This window comes from Aedes aegypti, chromosome 3 (assembly GCF_002204515.2).
Source record: "Aedes aegypti strain LVP_AGWG chromosome 3, AaegL5.0 Primary Assembly, whole genome shotgun sequence".
Taxonomy (NCBI): domain Eukaryota; kingdom Metazoa; phylum Arthropoda; class Insecta; order Diptera; family Culicidae; genus Aedes; species Aedes aegypti.
This window is the reverse complement of record NC_035109.1, coordinates 193,310,854-193,325,267: the sequence shown is the minus strand read 5'-3', so window position 1 is coordinate 193,325,267 and position 14,414 is coordinate 193,310,854. Positions and strand designations below refer to the sequence as shown.

General features: G+C 46.9%; 1 protein-coding gene across 1 annotated transcript in view; it reads right to left on the bottom strand.

The window, feature by feature from the left end:
- The window catches only part of LOC5571397 (aldehyde dehydrogenase, mitochondrial), a 36,695-nt gene extending 23,292 nt beyond the window's left edge, over nucleotides 1-13,403 (bottom strand). Inside the window, exons 1-3 of the mRNA XM_001653598.2 lie at nucleotides 13,166-13,403; nucleotides 12,941-13,053; nucleotides 12,724-12,872 (exon numbers count right to left, since the gene is read on the bottom strand). Coding sequence (XP_001653648.2) covers nucleotides 12,724-12,872; nucleotides 12,941-13,051 — 260 coding nt within the window. The 5' untranslated portion in view covers nucleotides 13,052-13,053; nucleotides 13,166-13,403. The remainder of the gene's footprint in view (nucleotides 1-12,723; nucleotides 12,873-12,940; nucleotides 13,054-13,165) is intronic.
- Nucleotides 13,404-14,414: the final 1,011 nt, after the last annotated feature.

The window sequence follows — 14,414 nt, the reverse complement described above, 5'->3', positions numbered from 1 at the left end:
ACCGATTCTTCTTCTGCTGCTGCTACTGCTGCTCTTCAATTTTTTTACGGGCCGACCGGTAGGGTGCCGGAGTCAGTCCAGCGATTCCGGTGGAGGCTAACTTCCGGTTCACTGGTGCTCCTACGACTCGGGACCGGTGCTACGTCGCGTCTACTCAGCTAGTCCCCGACGGTGGATCTAGCCTACTCCGGCGGAGAGTTCCCCGGCAAAGGAATATCTCCCGGAACCGAGCAGCCATTCTTCCCTTTCGTGCGTTCACTCTAGCTAGCAGATCGTTGGTCGCTACGCCACTTCCTCTGAAGCTCGGACATTATTCTCGATACCGTGCTATCGACAGCGTTCCAAATGCTTTCTTCTCGGCACATCTCTTCGACAACGTTATCGACAGTGACTCCTCGCATGTCCCTCCTCACTTCTTCGAACCTAGGACATTCGAAGACTACGTGCTCCGGTGTTTCCTCCACATTCTCGCAATCCGGGCAACAAGGTGAAGAAGCATGTCCGAACCGATGCAGATACTTCCGGAAACAGCCGTGTCCGGACAGAAACTGCGTCAGATGGAAGTTCACTTCTCCATGCTTCCTATTAACCCACAGTGACACATTTGGAATTAGACGGTAAGTCCACCTTCCCTTCTCCGCGTTGTTCCACTCTTGCTGCCACTTAGCCAACGAGTCCGTTCTAACGATCCTTCTCACATTTCTGGTGCCTCTTCGCTCATAACACTCCACGTCCTCGGCCAGGGTGATGCAGATGGGCATCATGCCAGCGATAACGCATACTGCCTCCGATGAAATCGTCCTATAGGCGCTCGCTACTCGTATGGCCATGAGACGGAATGTGCTGTTCAACATCCTCCGATTACGCTTGGTCTTTACCGCTGCGGCCCAGACTGGGACTCCATACCTGAGAATAGAGACCGCTACACTCGCTAGGAGACGCCTCTTACTACTTCTCGGTCCTCCGACGTTCAGCATGATCCTCGCTATCGTGTTGACCGCCTTCGACGCCTTTTCGCAGGCGTAGTCCACGTGAGCGTTGAAGTTTAGACGGTCATCTACCATCACCCCCAGATGCTTCAAAGCACGTTTTGATGAAATATCTTGCCTACCGATGTTGATTTCAACCCTCTGAACAGCTTTGAGGTTGCTAACCAGCACTAGCTCCGTCTTATGATGAGCCAGCTGCAGTTTTGCTCCAGTCATCCACGCTTCAATCGTGTCAATCGCTTCCGTCGTCAGCATTTTGACCTCTTCCAACGTCTCGCCAGTCACCGTTAGAACGACATCATCTGCGAATCCAACAATTTCCACTCCGTTAGGTAGCACCAGCATTAATACTCCATCGTACATCGCGTTCCAAAGCGTTGGACCAAGGATTGAGCCTTGTGGCACTCCTGCCGTGATCCTGATCGACTTTTGACCCAACTCCGTTTCATATACCAGGACTCTGTTTTGGAAATAGCTTTTTAGCATACTGCACAAGTAGCCAGGAACTCGCATTCTATGCAGTGCTAAGGCTATAGCCTCCCAGCTGGCGCTGTTGAAAGCATTTTTGACGTCAATCGTCACTACGGCGCAGAACCGATTGCCTCTCCTCCTCTGTTTGGATGCCTTCTCCGCATTCTGTACAACTGTCCGGATTGCATCCACCGTCGAGACCCCTTTCCGGAATCCGAATTGTCTCTTCGATAAGCCACTCTCGCTCTCTGTGCATTGTGTCAGCCTGTTAAGGATGATCCTTTCCAGGAGCTTACCAAGTGTGTCCAGCAAACATATAGGTCTATACGATGCTGGGTCCCCTGGTGGCTTCCCTGGTTTTGGCACCAACACCAGCTTCTGAACCTTCCAACTGTCTGGGAAACAGCCTTCATCCAAGAGTTTCTGCAGCGTCGTCCTGAACAAATCCGGGAACGCCAATATCGCGGTTTTTAGTGCTACATTGGGGATCCCATCAGGACCAGGAGCTTTCTTCACCTTCAGACCCTTCGCCACTGCTAGTAGCTCTTCATTAGAGATTCGCACACCTCCGGGTTCTTCTTCCTCGTCTTCGTATGGCGTAGGCGGCCACACTGTTGGGTCATGATGCGGAAACAGACCTTCCACGATAATCCTCAACTTGTCTGGACATGTTTCGACTGGTGTCACCGGACCCTTAAACTTCGCCATCACAATACGGTAGGCGTTGCCCCAAGGGTTTTCTTCGGCTTCTCGACATAGCTCCTTGTAACAGCTGGACTTGCTCCGCTTAATCTCTTGTTTGAAAGCAGCTCTAGCTTCACGGAAAGCGATTCTCCGTTCCTCTCTCTCTACTTCGGTTCTTGCTCTCTGGACGCGTCTTCTGGCTCGGAAGCATGCAGCACGGAGGGTACTAAGCGTCTCATTCCACCAGTACGCTGGGCGCCTTCGGTTCCTAGGCTCCAACTTTCTCGGCATCGATGCATCACAAGCCGTTGCTACCACTTCTGTCAACTCTTCTGCGTCAAGGTTCGCCCTGCTGTATGTTCGAAGCGCCTCAATAAACACCTCCTTGTCGAAGTCCTTTGTCTTCCACTTCCGCTCGTATGTCCTCATTCTCATCGGCGCTGGGGAGATTCGCCGGCCGATGCTGTAGAGAATCGCCTGATGATCACTGTGGGAATATTCCTCACTCACCCTCCAATTCATGTCATCCAACAACAATGGGCTACAGAACGTAACATCGTATGTGTGTATGTGTGTGTGTATGTGTGTGTGTGTGTGTGTGTGTGTTACAAAAAATGTCACTCAATTATCTCAGCCGTTTGTCAGCCGATTTAAACACTTTTAGCTCTAAAAGAAAGCTACAACATTCCCATAGAACGCTATTGAATTTCATTGCGATCGGACATTTCGTTACAGAGTTATGATTCAAACAGTATCGTGAAGTACTAGAAAAAGCATATTCTAATATTTTCAACTGTCTGCATTTTGATCGATATCTCAGCCATTTTTGAACCGATTTAAGTTCTTTTATCGGCTAATGAAAGCTCTGACATTCAATCATAAGCCTTCAAATTTTCATTGAAATCGGATTACTAGTTTCAGAAGAATTTTTTAAAGTACTGGAAAAAAAAATTCTCTGAAATATTCATATTTTTTACATTTTGATCAATTTTTCAGCTATTTTAAATCCAATTTAAGCTCTTTTTTCGTCGATTGAAAGCTCGGATATCATTCACAATCATATAGCAATCGAATTATAAATTACAGAGATAAAAATCATTATTTTCAAAAAATCTCTAAAATTCCCCTTTTTACCCTTCTTACAACCATAAGAAGGGTATAAAGATCGCTTGAAAAACCGACTTTTGATCCGAGGCCCGGAGGGCCAAGTCTCATATACCAATCGATAGAGCTCGACGAACTGAGCACATGTCCGTGTGTGTGTTTTTTTTTTTTTTTTTTTCATGCAACTAGGAGTTTAAAAATCTTCATAGACTGGCCTGTATATGTTCATGCTCATGCCAGTGTAATTTTTGGCGCGGTGTGGGATCCACTTAGTGCCTTCCCCACTAAAAATACTCTCCTAGGTTTAGTACCATCACCATCACCCTCCGGAACTACCTTCCGGTATTACTTCGAAGGGGAGGACAACGTGCTGAGCGCACCACTTCAATTTGTTATTCTACATGCTGAGCCCTTCGGCTCCTGAGCCCTTCGGCTCCTGAGCCCTTCGGCTCCTGAGCCCTTTGGCTCCTGAGCCCTTTGGCTCCTGAGCCCTTCGACTCCTGTTAGCAGTTTTAAAACCGTTAAACGACGTGCCTCATGCTGAGCCCTTCGGCTCCACTCGTTAGTAATTTGTTAATACCTATTTTCGCCCTTTGGCGACCTGTCAATTTGTTAGTACCTACATGCAACATTCTGAGCCCTTCGGCTCCAGTTTGTGCACCACTCTGAGCTCATACAAAGCCCGCACTCGTACGGTTACGGCGACCATCTCCTTTCCATAGTTCAGCTGGTAAGATGCCGAGGTCGGTCCAACGATTCCGGTTGAGCATAACTTCCGGTTCGTAGGCGCCCCGACTATTCAATACCAGCGTTCCGACGTATTCTACTCGACCAGTCCCCGACGGTGGACCTAATCTACACCGACGGAGAGTTCCCCGGCGGTGGAATTTCTCCCGACACCGATTCTTCTACTTCTACGATACGAGCCGACCGGAGGGGTGCCGAAGTCAGTCCAGCGATTCCGGTGGAGCCTAGCTTCCGGTTCACTGGTGCCCCGACGACCCTCAACCGTCGCTATGACACGTCTACTCAACTAGTCCCCGGCGGTGAACCTAGCCTACACCGACGAAGAATTCCCCGGCGATGGAAGTTCTTCCGATACCGATTCTTCTTCTGCTGCTGCTACTGCTGTTCTTCAATTTTTTTACGGGCCGACCGGTAGGGTGCCGGAGTCAGTCCAGCGATTCCGGTGGAGGCTAACTTCCGGTTCACTGGTGCTCCTACGACCCGGGACCGGTGCTACGTCGCGTCTACTCAGCTAGTCCCCGGCGGTGGATCTAGCCTACTCCGGCGGAGAGTTCCCCGGCAAAGGAATATCTCCCGGAACCGAGCAGTATCACTTTCCCTTCGTCCGCTCTTTTAGAGTGTCGAAAACAGTCCGGCGCCCTTCTTCGTTCGGCAGGGCTGCCTACGTCATCTGACGCTGCTCCTCTCGCCATGCCCGCTGTAGTGTTGACATAATCTGAACAACAGATCGGTTCACCGCGTTCCACTTATCTTCATTACTACACATCTTTAGGACGATATTTTCCACGTTCACGTCATCTCCGACGATGGCAGTCATTTCGCTTCGCTGCTGTGCAAACCGTGGGCAAGTAAAGACTACGTGCTCTGGTGTTTCTTCTATGTCTCGGCATTCAGGGCACAACGGTGACCTTGCGTGGCCGAACCTGTGCAAGTACTGCTTAAAGCAGCCATGACCAGACAGGAATTGCGTCAGTTGAAAATTAATCTCGCCGTGCGCTCTAGTGGTCCATATCGACACGTTTGGAATCAGTCGGTAAGTCCACCTGCCCTTCTCTGCGTTGTTCCATTGCTGCTGCCATTTACTAAGCGTGTTGGCTCTCGCTCTGTTCCGGCCTCTCCCTGTGGCTCGATCCCTGTAGCACTCGCTATCCTCCTCCAGTAGAAGGCAGATAGGAATCATTCCGGCTATTACGTGCACGGCGTGCGATGATATCGTTCGATACGCACTCGCTAGGGTAACGGTCGTATTTTGGACCCCCTAAGGAAGTGATTTTAGTTTTTTGTTCCAATTAGTTAATTGCACAGCGTAACCAAGTCAAAGAACATGCCAAAATGTAGAGAAAAACTTCCTCTACTTGATAAAAATGCCCATACAGACATGTTATATCCAAAAAACGCTCAAAATAATTGAATTGTGAAGCACTGTTTGTCATTATTTTGGACACACCAATACATTTTGGACCCTCAAAGTATATATTTTGGACCCCCGGCATTTTTCATCGTTTGGCGACAAAGTCCACGACACTGGTTGTATAATATGCTTGCCCATAGTCTAATCAACCAATTGACAATGGAAAACCGAAGAAATTCTACGGTTTTAGTTCAGAAATTTGAGAAGAGTTTTTGTTTACATTTGAAAAATTTCTGGCGGCTTCGATTTCTGTATGTAACGTGTTGTAACGGTTGCATAGATGAACCGATTAAATTAAATTAATTTCAGATAGAATAAACACATTTTCTAAGTACAAACGCTTGCTACAAGTGCGGAATAGTCCTATCTTTCCAAATGGCATGCGAACTGAGTTGGTCTTTTGATTTAAACTGGAAAATTTGCAGGAAAATGTCCCAAGGGGTCCAAAATATATAGGGGTCCAAAATATATTGGTTACCCTACACGCATTGCCATCAGCCTAAACGTACGGTTCAACTGGGCACGATTTCGTCCTGTCTTCAGTGCCGCCGACCACGCTGGAGCTGCATACCGGATGATCGACGTTGACACGCTCGCCAGTAGCCTCCTCTTGCTACTGGTAATCGCAGAATTGTTAGGCATAATTCGGGATAAGGCCGATATCACCTTTGTCGCCTTATTGCAGACGTAGTCGACGTGACTGTTGAAATTCAAACGGTCGTCCAACATCACGCCCAGGTGTTTCACTTCTCGCTTCGAGTTTATGATGCACTCACCGACCATGATGCTCACATTTTGTACTGCCTTCCGGTTACTGATCATAACCAATTCAGTCTTTTGATGGGCCAACGCTAGCTTCTTCTCTCGCATCCAATTTTCCACGGCATCTATCGCCTCCGTTGCCAGTACCTCCACCTCTTCCCGTGATTCGCCGATCACTACAAGCACTACATCGTCCGCAAAACCGACAATCTTGACTCCTCTGGGCAGGTTCAGCTTCAGCACTTCATCGTACATGACATTCCAAAGGGTGGGACCCAAGATGGATCCCTGTGGAACGCCCGCCGTAACCAACAGATTTCTGATCCCGGCATCTGTTTCATATATCAGTGTCCGGTTCTGAAAATAGCTTTTCAGAATCTGACATAGATACTTAGGCACCCTCAACCTGTGCAACGAGTCGGCAATTGCTACCCAGCTGGCGCTGTTGAAAGCGTTTTTAACGTCAAGAGTGACAACCGCACAATATCGGTTCCCTCTCCTCTGCTGCTTCTGTGCCGTCTCCATGGTTTCCACTACCATTCGGATGGCATCTATCGTAGATCTACCTTTCCGGAATCCATACTGCATGTTCGATAGACCGTTCTCGTTCTCCGTATACTTCGTAAGCCTGTTAAGAATCACTCTCTCCAACAGTTTTCCGACAGTATCCAACAAGCATATCGGCCTATATGCAGAAGGATCGCCGGGCGGCTTACCTGGCTTTGGTAGCAGCACCAGCTTTTGTCGCTTCCAAATGTCGGGAAAGTTTCCGTCCTCCATACATTTTTGCAGTGTAGTCCTGAACATGTCTGGATTCTCCTGGATTGCCGTTTTAAGGGCCAAGTTTGGAATCCCGTCCGGACCCGGTGCCTTCTTCACTGGTAAGGCTTTCGATACCACGACCAGTTCCTCGTTCGTTACACGGGTCTCTTCGTCGTGTACATCCTGTTCATCGTACGGTGTAGGTGGCCAGACCGTAGGCTCGTGCGTCGGAAAAAGAGTTTCGATAATAACCTTCATTTTCTCCGGACATCTGTCGGGTGGTATTGCTGGACCTTTCATCTTTGCCATGGCCACTTTGTAGGCATTCCCCCACGGGTTTTCGTTGGCATTGCGGTAGAGCTCTTCCAGGCACGCTTTCTTGCTGAGCTTGATTGCCTTGTTGAGTGCGGCCCTTGCCGCCCTATAGGGCAATCTTCTTTCTTCTCTTTCGACGTTGTTGCTAGCCCTCTGCATCCTCCTCCTAGCTTGGAAGCAATGTGCGCGTAGGTCACCGATCGTCGAATTCCACCAGTAGGCTGGTCGTCGACAGTTTCTAGGTTTCCCCATCCTCGGCATAGTTGCATCGCACGCCCGCGATAGGGCTGCAGTCAACTCCTCTGCGCTTAGGTTTACTAAGTTATTCTCACGCCTCATCGCTTCCACGAACACGTCCTTGTGAAAAATCTCTGTTTTCCACCTCCGCTCGTATATCTGGGCTCCACTCGATTCCATCTGCAAACAGCGCCCAAAGCGGTACCGAATCGCTTGGTGGTCGCTGTGGGTGTAATCCTCGCATACTCTCCAGTTCATATCACGTATCATTCCTGGGCTGCAGAAAGTGACATCGATGATAGACTCTCGACCATCCTTACGGTAGGTGGTGGTGGTACCGTCATTGGCGAGATCGACGTTCAACTTAGCTAGGGCCTCCAGAAGGCTGCTCCCCCTTGGGTTCGTGAGGCGGCTGCCCCATTCGACCGCCCAAGCATTGAAGTCTCCAGCTACTACCACTGGTCTTCGGTCGGTTAGCTCTTCCGTCAGTTTGTCCAACATCCGGTTGAACTGTTCGATCGTCCATCGTGGAGGTGCATAACAACTACAGATGAAGACACCGTTGATTTTGGCTATAACGAATCCTTCATCTGCGCAGTGCACCACTTCTTGAATGGGGTATTTTCCCACTGTCCATATCGCTGCAGTTTTGGTTCCGTCTGATATCCAGTTTCCATCTCCGGGTGGAATTTGGTATGGCTCCGAAATTATCGCAACATCGCATCTATGTTCCGCAACAGATTGCCGCAGAAGATGTTGTGCCGTATCACAGTGGTTGAGGTTGATTTGCACTACCTCCACTGGGACTTCGTTGCTCTCGCTCGTTTGGAGGCTGGGCATCTGCTACCGCCTGTAGGGTGTTCGTTATCCCCCGTAGCAGCGCAGATTAGGCATTTCGGAGGCTTCGAGCAATCCTTTGCCTTGTGACCTTCCTCGCCACACCTTCTGCATAGTTTGCTCCTATCCGGCCCTTGGCAATTCCGTGCGAAGTGACCAAAGCCCAGACACTTGAAGCACACGTCCGGTTGCTGGGAAACGCTCAGCGGGCACACAGACCAGCCCACACATACTTTCTCCACTCTCAACGCTTTATTAGCTGCATCTACTGGCAGCTTAATTGATGCTACCTTCGTGCCATCAGGCCCATTCCTGATACGGATGGTCATCTGGACCTCTCCTAGCTCGCATTGCTCCTTCAGGGCTAATTTTACTTCCTCCTCCGTGGTAATCTCGTCCAGATCTTTACACAGGAGAGTCGCTTCCGGGCACAAGGCTCTTACTTCCACCTTGTTTCCGAGAGCTTTCTCGGTAAGCTCCTTGTACGAGATGCTGCCTGCCTTGGGATCTCTTTTCAGCTCAAAGAGCATCTCTCCATTACGAGTGCGCCTGACCTTTTGCACGTCTTCCCCTAGCTCCTTAAGATCCGGGTTCATCCGCATAGCGCGTAGAACTTCGGCGTACGAGTCGTCACTCGCTTTGACGATGAGAGCCTCGCTCTTATTCCTCGTCCTGACGACCTTACGTTTTTCGGGCGGTTTTTTCTTGCTCGCTTTCTCCTTCTTTCTATTCTTTTTGCCAACGACCTGCCATTCAGTGTGGCTGTTTACCACGTCGGTTGCTTCTGGTGGTGGTTTAGCTCCAGTGACACGGACATCCTTGTGTCTCTTGGGACCACCTGGTCTGACATCTCCAGGCGATGCCCTTGGCCTCTTCGGTGTAAAGAAGGGCGTGGACTGCACCCCTGGGGGGATACTTTTCGCCGCGTTGACCTTCCTCGTAGCTGTGTCGGCTTCTGCCCTTCGCATTTCCGCTGCGCGACATGCCTCTAAGGCAGTTTTAACCGCTAACAACTCCTTCTCCCCTGCTTCTGCTCTCTGCACTACGTTTTTCCACTCCTTTACAGCTGAACCAAGAGCGCCTTGGAGCTTAATCACCAACGCCTTGATGTCTTTGTGCACGTTACTTCTCTTATCCACATACTCGTGCAGCTCGTCCACCAACTTTTTCGCTGTCTCTACCCTCGGTGGCTGTGGTGGTTTCGTCCACACGCTATACTGCTGCTGACCCTGCTGCTGAGCCTGCTGCTCGTTCGTGGGCTGCTTTTGCACCTGCTGGGTTTGCGGCGGCGGTGTCCTCACCAATCCACTCTTGACAAACGGATTTGTCACTTCTTCCTCAACTTCAATTACGCTTACTTCCATTCTTCAGGGTCCCCCCTCCGAGCCGCTATCTCCATCCGCCGTACGTAGTCGCCTTCACGATCCCATGGTTATCTGTACCTGCAAGCAACTATACCTGCAAGCATTGAGGCCATGCGAGGGTTGACACGGACCCTTATGGGGGCCGGGTACAGTGCCAGATCGGCGTAGATCGGGAATGTTCCATCCGAACCTACGTACTCATCAGAACTGATGGACAGATTTCGAACGTATCCGGAGGCCTGCCAAAGTTTTAACGGGACGGAGGCAATCGAACCATGAGCCCACTCGCCGTTTCAGGTCGGTGTCACCCTTCCTTAATCAGGGAGCAGAATGGCCCGACTGTCAGCCCAATAACGCCATCCAATCCGTGATCCGTAGCTTGTCCGTTGTTGAACGCCTTCACCAGTATACCATAATCAGGATGTTACTGGCATCGATCCTGATGTGCCGGTTGGCACTCCAATGGTTGGGCTAAGGCACTTTGAAAGCGGTGCCAGGCCGCTTGTACGGAGTTGCTTGCGGATATGTGGCTTTTTGCAGAGATCCAACAGAGCCCACTGTTGAACCCCCACCACATCCTAGGCATCCTCTGCTTGAGCTAACTGGGAGGAGCTCGGTCACTTCTCGAGAGAAGTGCCAAAAGGTGGTAATCCATACGGATGCATGGAGTTTTTTTCGCTTAAGAAATGCTTCCTAAGCTCCCACCCGACTCGCAGAGGGGGGGTTCGTCAAGCCCCTGGACTCCTGTCCCTGCTGCCCATATGTCCGTGTGTGTGTATGTGTGTGTGTATGTGTGTGTGTATGTGTGTGCGTATGTGTGTGTGTGTATGTGTGTGTGTATGTGTGTGTATGTGTGTGTGTGTTACAAAAAAATGTCACTCAATTATCTCAGCCGTTTGTCAGCCGATTTAAACACTTTTAGCTCTAAAAGAAAGCTACAACATTCCCATAGAACGCTATTGAATTTCATTGCGATCGGACATTTCGTTACAGAGTTATGATTCAAACAGTATCGTGAAGTACTAGAAAAAGCATATTCTAATATTTTCAACTGTCTGCATTTTGATCGATATCTCAGCCATTTTTGAACCGATTTAAGTTCTTTTATCGGCTAATGAAAGCTCTGACATTCAATCATAAGCCTTCAAATTTTCATTGAAATCGGATTACTAGTTTCAGAGATATCATTGGAAGAATTTTTTAAAGTACTGGAAAAAAAAATTTCTCTGAAATATTCATTTTTTTACATTTTGATCAATTTCTCAGCTATTTTTAATCCAATTTAAGCTCTTTTTTCGTCAATTGAAAGCTCGGATATCATTCACAACCATATTGCAATCGAATTATAAATTACAGAGATAAAAATCATTATTTTCAAAAATCTCTAAAATTCCCCTTTTTTTTTTTAATTTAAACCTGCACATAAATCTTAAAAAAATCGCTGGCAAAATCATTTTAGGACATCAATTTTTCATTTTTCGATATTATTTTACAGGATGGCAACATGGGTTTATAGACCCTCTTAAACTATGATAATAAGCGTATGAAAACTAATAAAGTTCGATATCCGCCTTTTGACGTACAGTTTCCTGGACTTTTCGCAAACCATTAAACTATTAGGGCAAATAGAACATAGTCACAACATCCTAAAGTTTAGTTATACACCGGGGATTCGCTGGTTGGAACACGACGGCCTTCCATCTAGCGAATCCGACCCGTTAGTAGGAAAGACTGACAGCTGGTGAAAATGCTCCACACGAACGCATCTGGACAGCAAATCGCCACAAAACGCACATATACATACGCATTTGTTCTATATATGGAGACTTCAAAGCGACGATACTCAGACGTCAAAGTCAGTTTGACATTTTCTGTTGACATTTGAGTGCTTTTAATTGGAATATTTACCAACCAGCGAACATCTAACCATCGAGTCATTCCATGTAGCGGAACCCCAACGAGCGAATCCCCACTGTACTGGTACAAGGTTCCAAATGAATGATGAATAATAATTATCTCATACCTGTATGGAAATGTAAGAAGGGTTCAGTCTCACCATCGGTGGATTAAGTCAGGTTTTTTTAGTAAAACTCAATTATAGGTATTCGTTTTCTGAAACTGCAGAACGATCGAAAATCCATCTGTATTTCGCGAAGTTACAGCGACTTGAATTTGGGGCACAGACAACGTATATGTATTATCAGGGGACGGACCTGGTGTAGTGGTTAGAACACACGCCTCTCACGCCGAGGACCTGGGATCGAATCCCAACCCCGAGATAATCACTGACAAAAAAGTTGTAGTGACGACTTCCTTCGGAAGGGAAGTAAAGCCGTTGGTCCTGAGATAAACTAGCCTAGGGCTAAAAATCTCGTTAATAAAGATAAAAAAAATATGTATTAGGGCAAGTGTACCATTAGTGGTGCACCTAAGTGAAAACTGCTAAAACACGGTGTTAAGATCATGAAATATATGATTTTAACGTATCATTCGATAGATCTCAAATCCTTCTATCATTCAAATGTATAAAAATCACGATTCATTTGAAATTTCCCTGCAAAAAGCCTTGCACCAATAATAGGAACACTGTTCCTTTAGTGGAGGTATATTTTAAGGATGGTTCCTTTAGTGGCGCAAACCATTGATTTCTTATGGGACCCTCCACTATGGGTACTGATGCACCACAATAGGTGCAAAGGAGCAAAAACATTAAGCAAAATAATTGTTTTAAATAGTTTTACGGCTAAAATTCGATTACTTTTATCATTTTCGCATCGTACATAATACAAAAATATCACATAATCATTTATTAGCGCAAAACATGCCAAAACACACTACCTCCACTAAGGGAGCGTTTGCCCTATTATCATAAAAATTTATACACAAAACTATTTTTCAAGAAAAATTGAAAAACAATCCTTGCAATTCGAAAAACTAATCTGTTTGTTAACAATAAAAAAGTTACAGTTCTACAAAGTGCTCTGGGCCTGGGGTCATATTGATCCCAAACACAGACAAAGGGTTAAAGATGCATACTCACTTGAACGCATCCCTGGCAGCGCCAACCGCGGCGTCGATGTCAGCCTTTTGGCCCTGCTGGATCTCGGCAATGACCTGTTCGTTGGCCGGATTCAACGTAGGGAACACTTTTCCTCCAATGCTTTTGTGCCATTCGTTGTTGATGAAGATCTGTTGATTATTCGAACGGTTTAAATGTAGAATCCCTACGGAACAGTTCCCGCACCTTCCGGACTTACCCCAGTGTACAGGATCTCGGGAGACGTTTTCGGCGCCGGAATGGACGAATATCTGGCGATTTGGGTTCCAACGCCCGGTTTGGGCAATCCTTTGAGCAAAACGCGCAACATCTCTACGGAACAATGGGGGCGAAAATAATCAAGAAGCGCGTTATCATTTGAATGCAGATTGCGTTTGTGAAAGCGTTGATAAGGTCGATGATTGATAATAGATCGTAAACTTACCTAGAGGTTATATGAATGCCAAATGCTTTCGGGATGCTATTTAGATTGAAAAACTGCAAGTAAGCAAGTTATCGATATCGTTAGGAACAGGAATTCCTTCCAGTTTAACAACAGAACTAAAAACCGGATCAACCGGATTTAATACGGAGGCAATTTATTTTTGCAGATGGACGAACAACGGAATCGCGTGCTAAGAGAATGAAAATTTTATTGTTATGAAAAAATGTGCCGGGTGCGGCCGTTCGGAAAATTTCTAGTGAAACATGTAATACATTCCCATCTTCGGATTTGCGTTGCAATGCGAATTACAAATCAAGCGTTCAAATCAAATTCTCTAATCAATAAAGTGAACTTTCTTTACGAAAACGACGATTTAAATCAAGTTAGACTGTGCAGATAAGTTGGAATAGGTCCTAAAACAAAGCAAACCCGATTTCTGCAAATCAAAATTGCAGCTTTAGCAGGTCATTTTCGTATGTTGAGGATGGCTTCCCCACGAAGGTTTTGTTGTTGTTGTGCTTCAGCTCTGTGTACACCAGAGTGGTTGAACGCGAATCAGGGCTGCCAGATGGTTTAATAAAAAACCTGTACACGGAGCCGCAAATCAACCCAACTTTGACTTCTTTTGACGCAATTCGGCTCTTCCGTGGGATAACCCAAATTTGGGTTAACTGATATATACCTATCTTTAGGTTGTTTCCATTTGACAGCGGCAAAACAAACAACTCAGTGCAAAAAAAAAAATCTACCCAGCGTTAGCTTTCGAAGTCTCCGTGATGGGTTAAAACAACTTAACGTTAGATAAACTCGAGAGAACCCAAATTTGGCTTATTCCATTGAACTTCGACGCTGGGTCGGTGTGTCTCTCTCTGTTTTTAATAATATTGTACTCTGCAAGATAAGTCCACGTAATGCGATTATCTGAAAATGTCGATATACCGTCGCAGTGATAATAAAAATCTCCAAATGTTTCAGATTTAGCAAATTTGAAACATTTGCGTCCTTGAAGAACGAAAAAATCCAAGCCTACTTGAATTTTGACGTTGCGTTTGAATTGCGCGCGTATCTTCTGCGCATTACCGCTGCCGCTGGATGTGGATTTAAAATGAGCGCCGCAATATTGCTGTTGCGAGAGAGGCAAAACAACCGTGGGTAAAAACTAAATGCAGTTTACCCAAATTTGAGTAAAAAGAACTTATTTTTTGAGTAGTCTGATTTCTCCGTGCAAGATTCATTTTTCTTTCAGGCT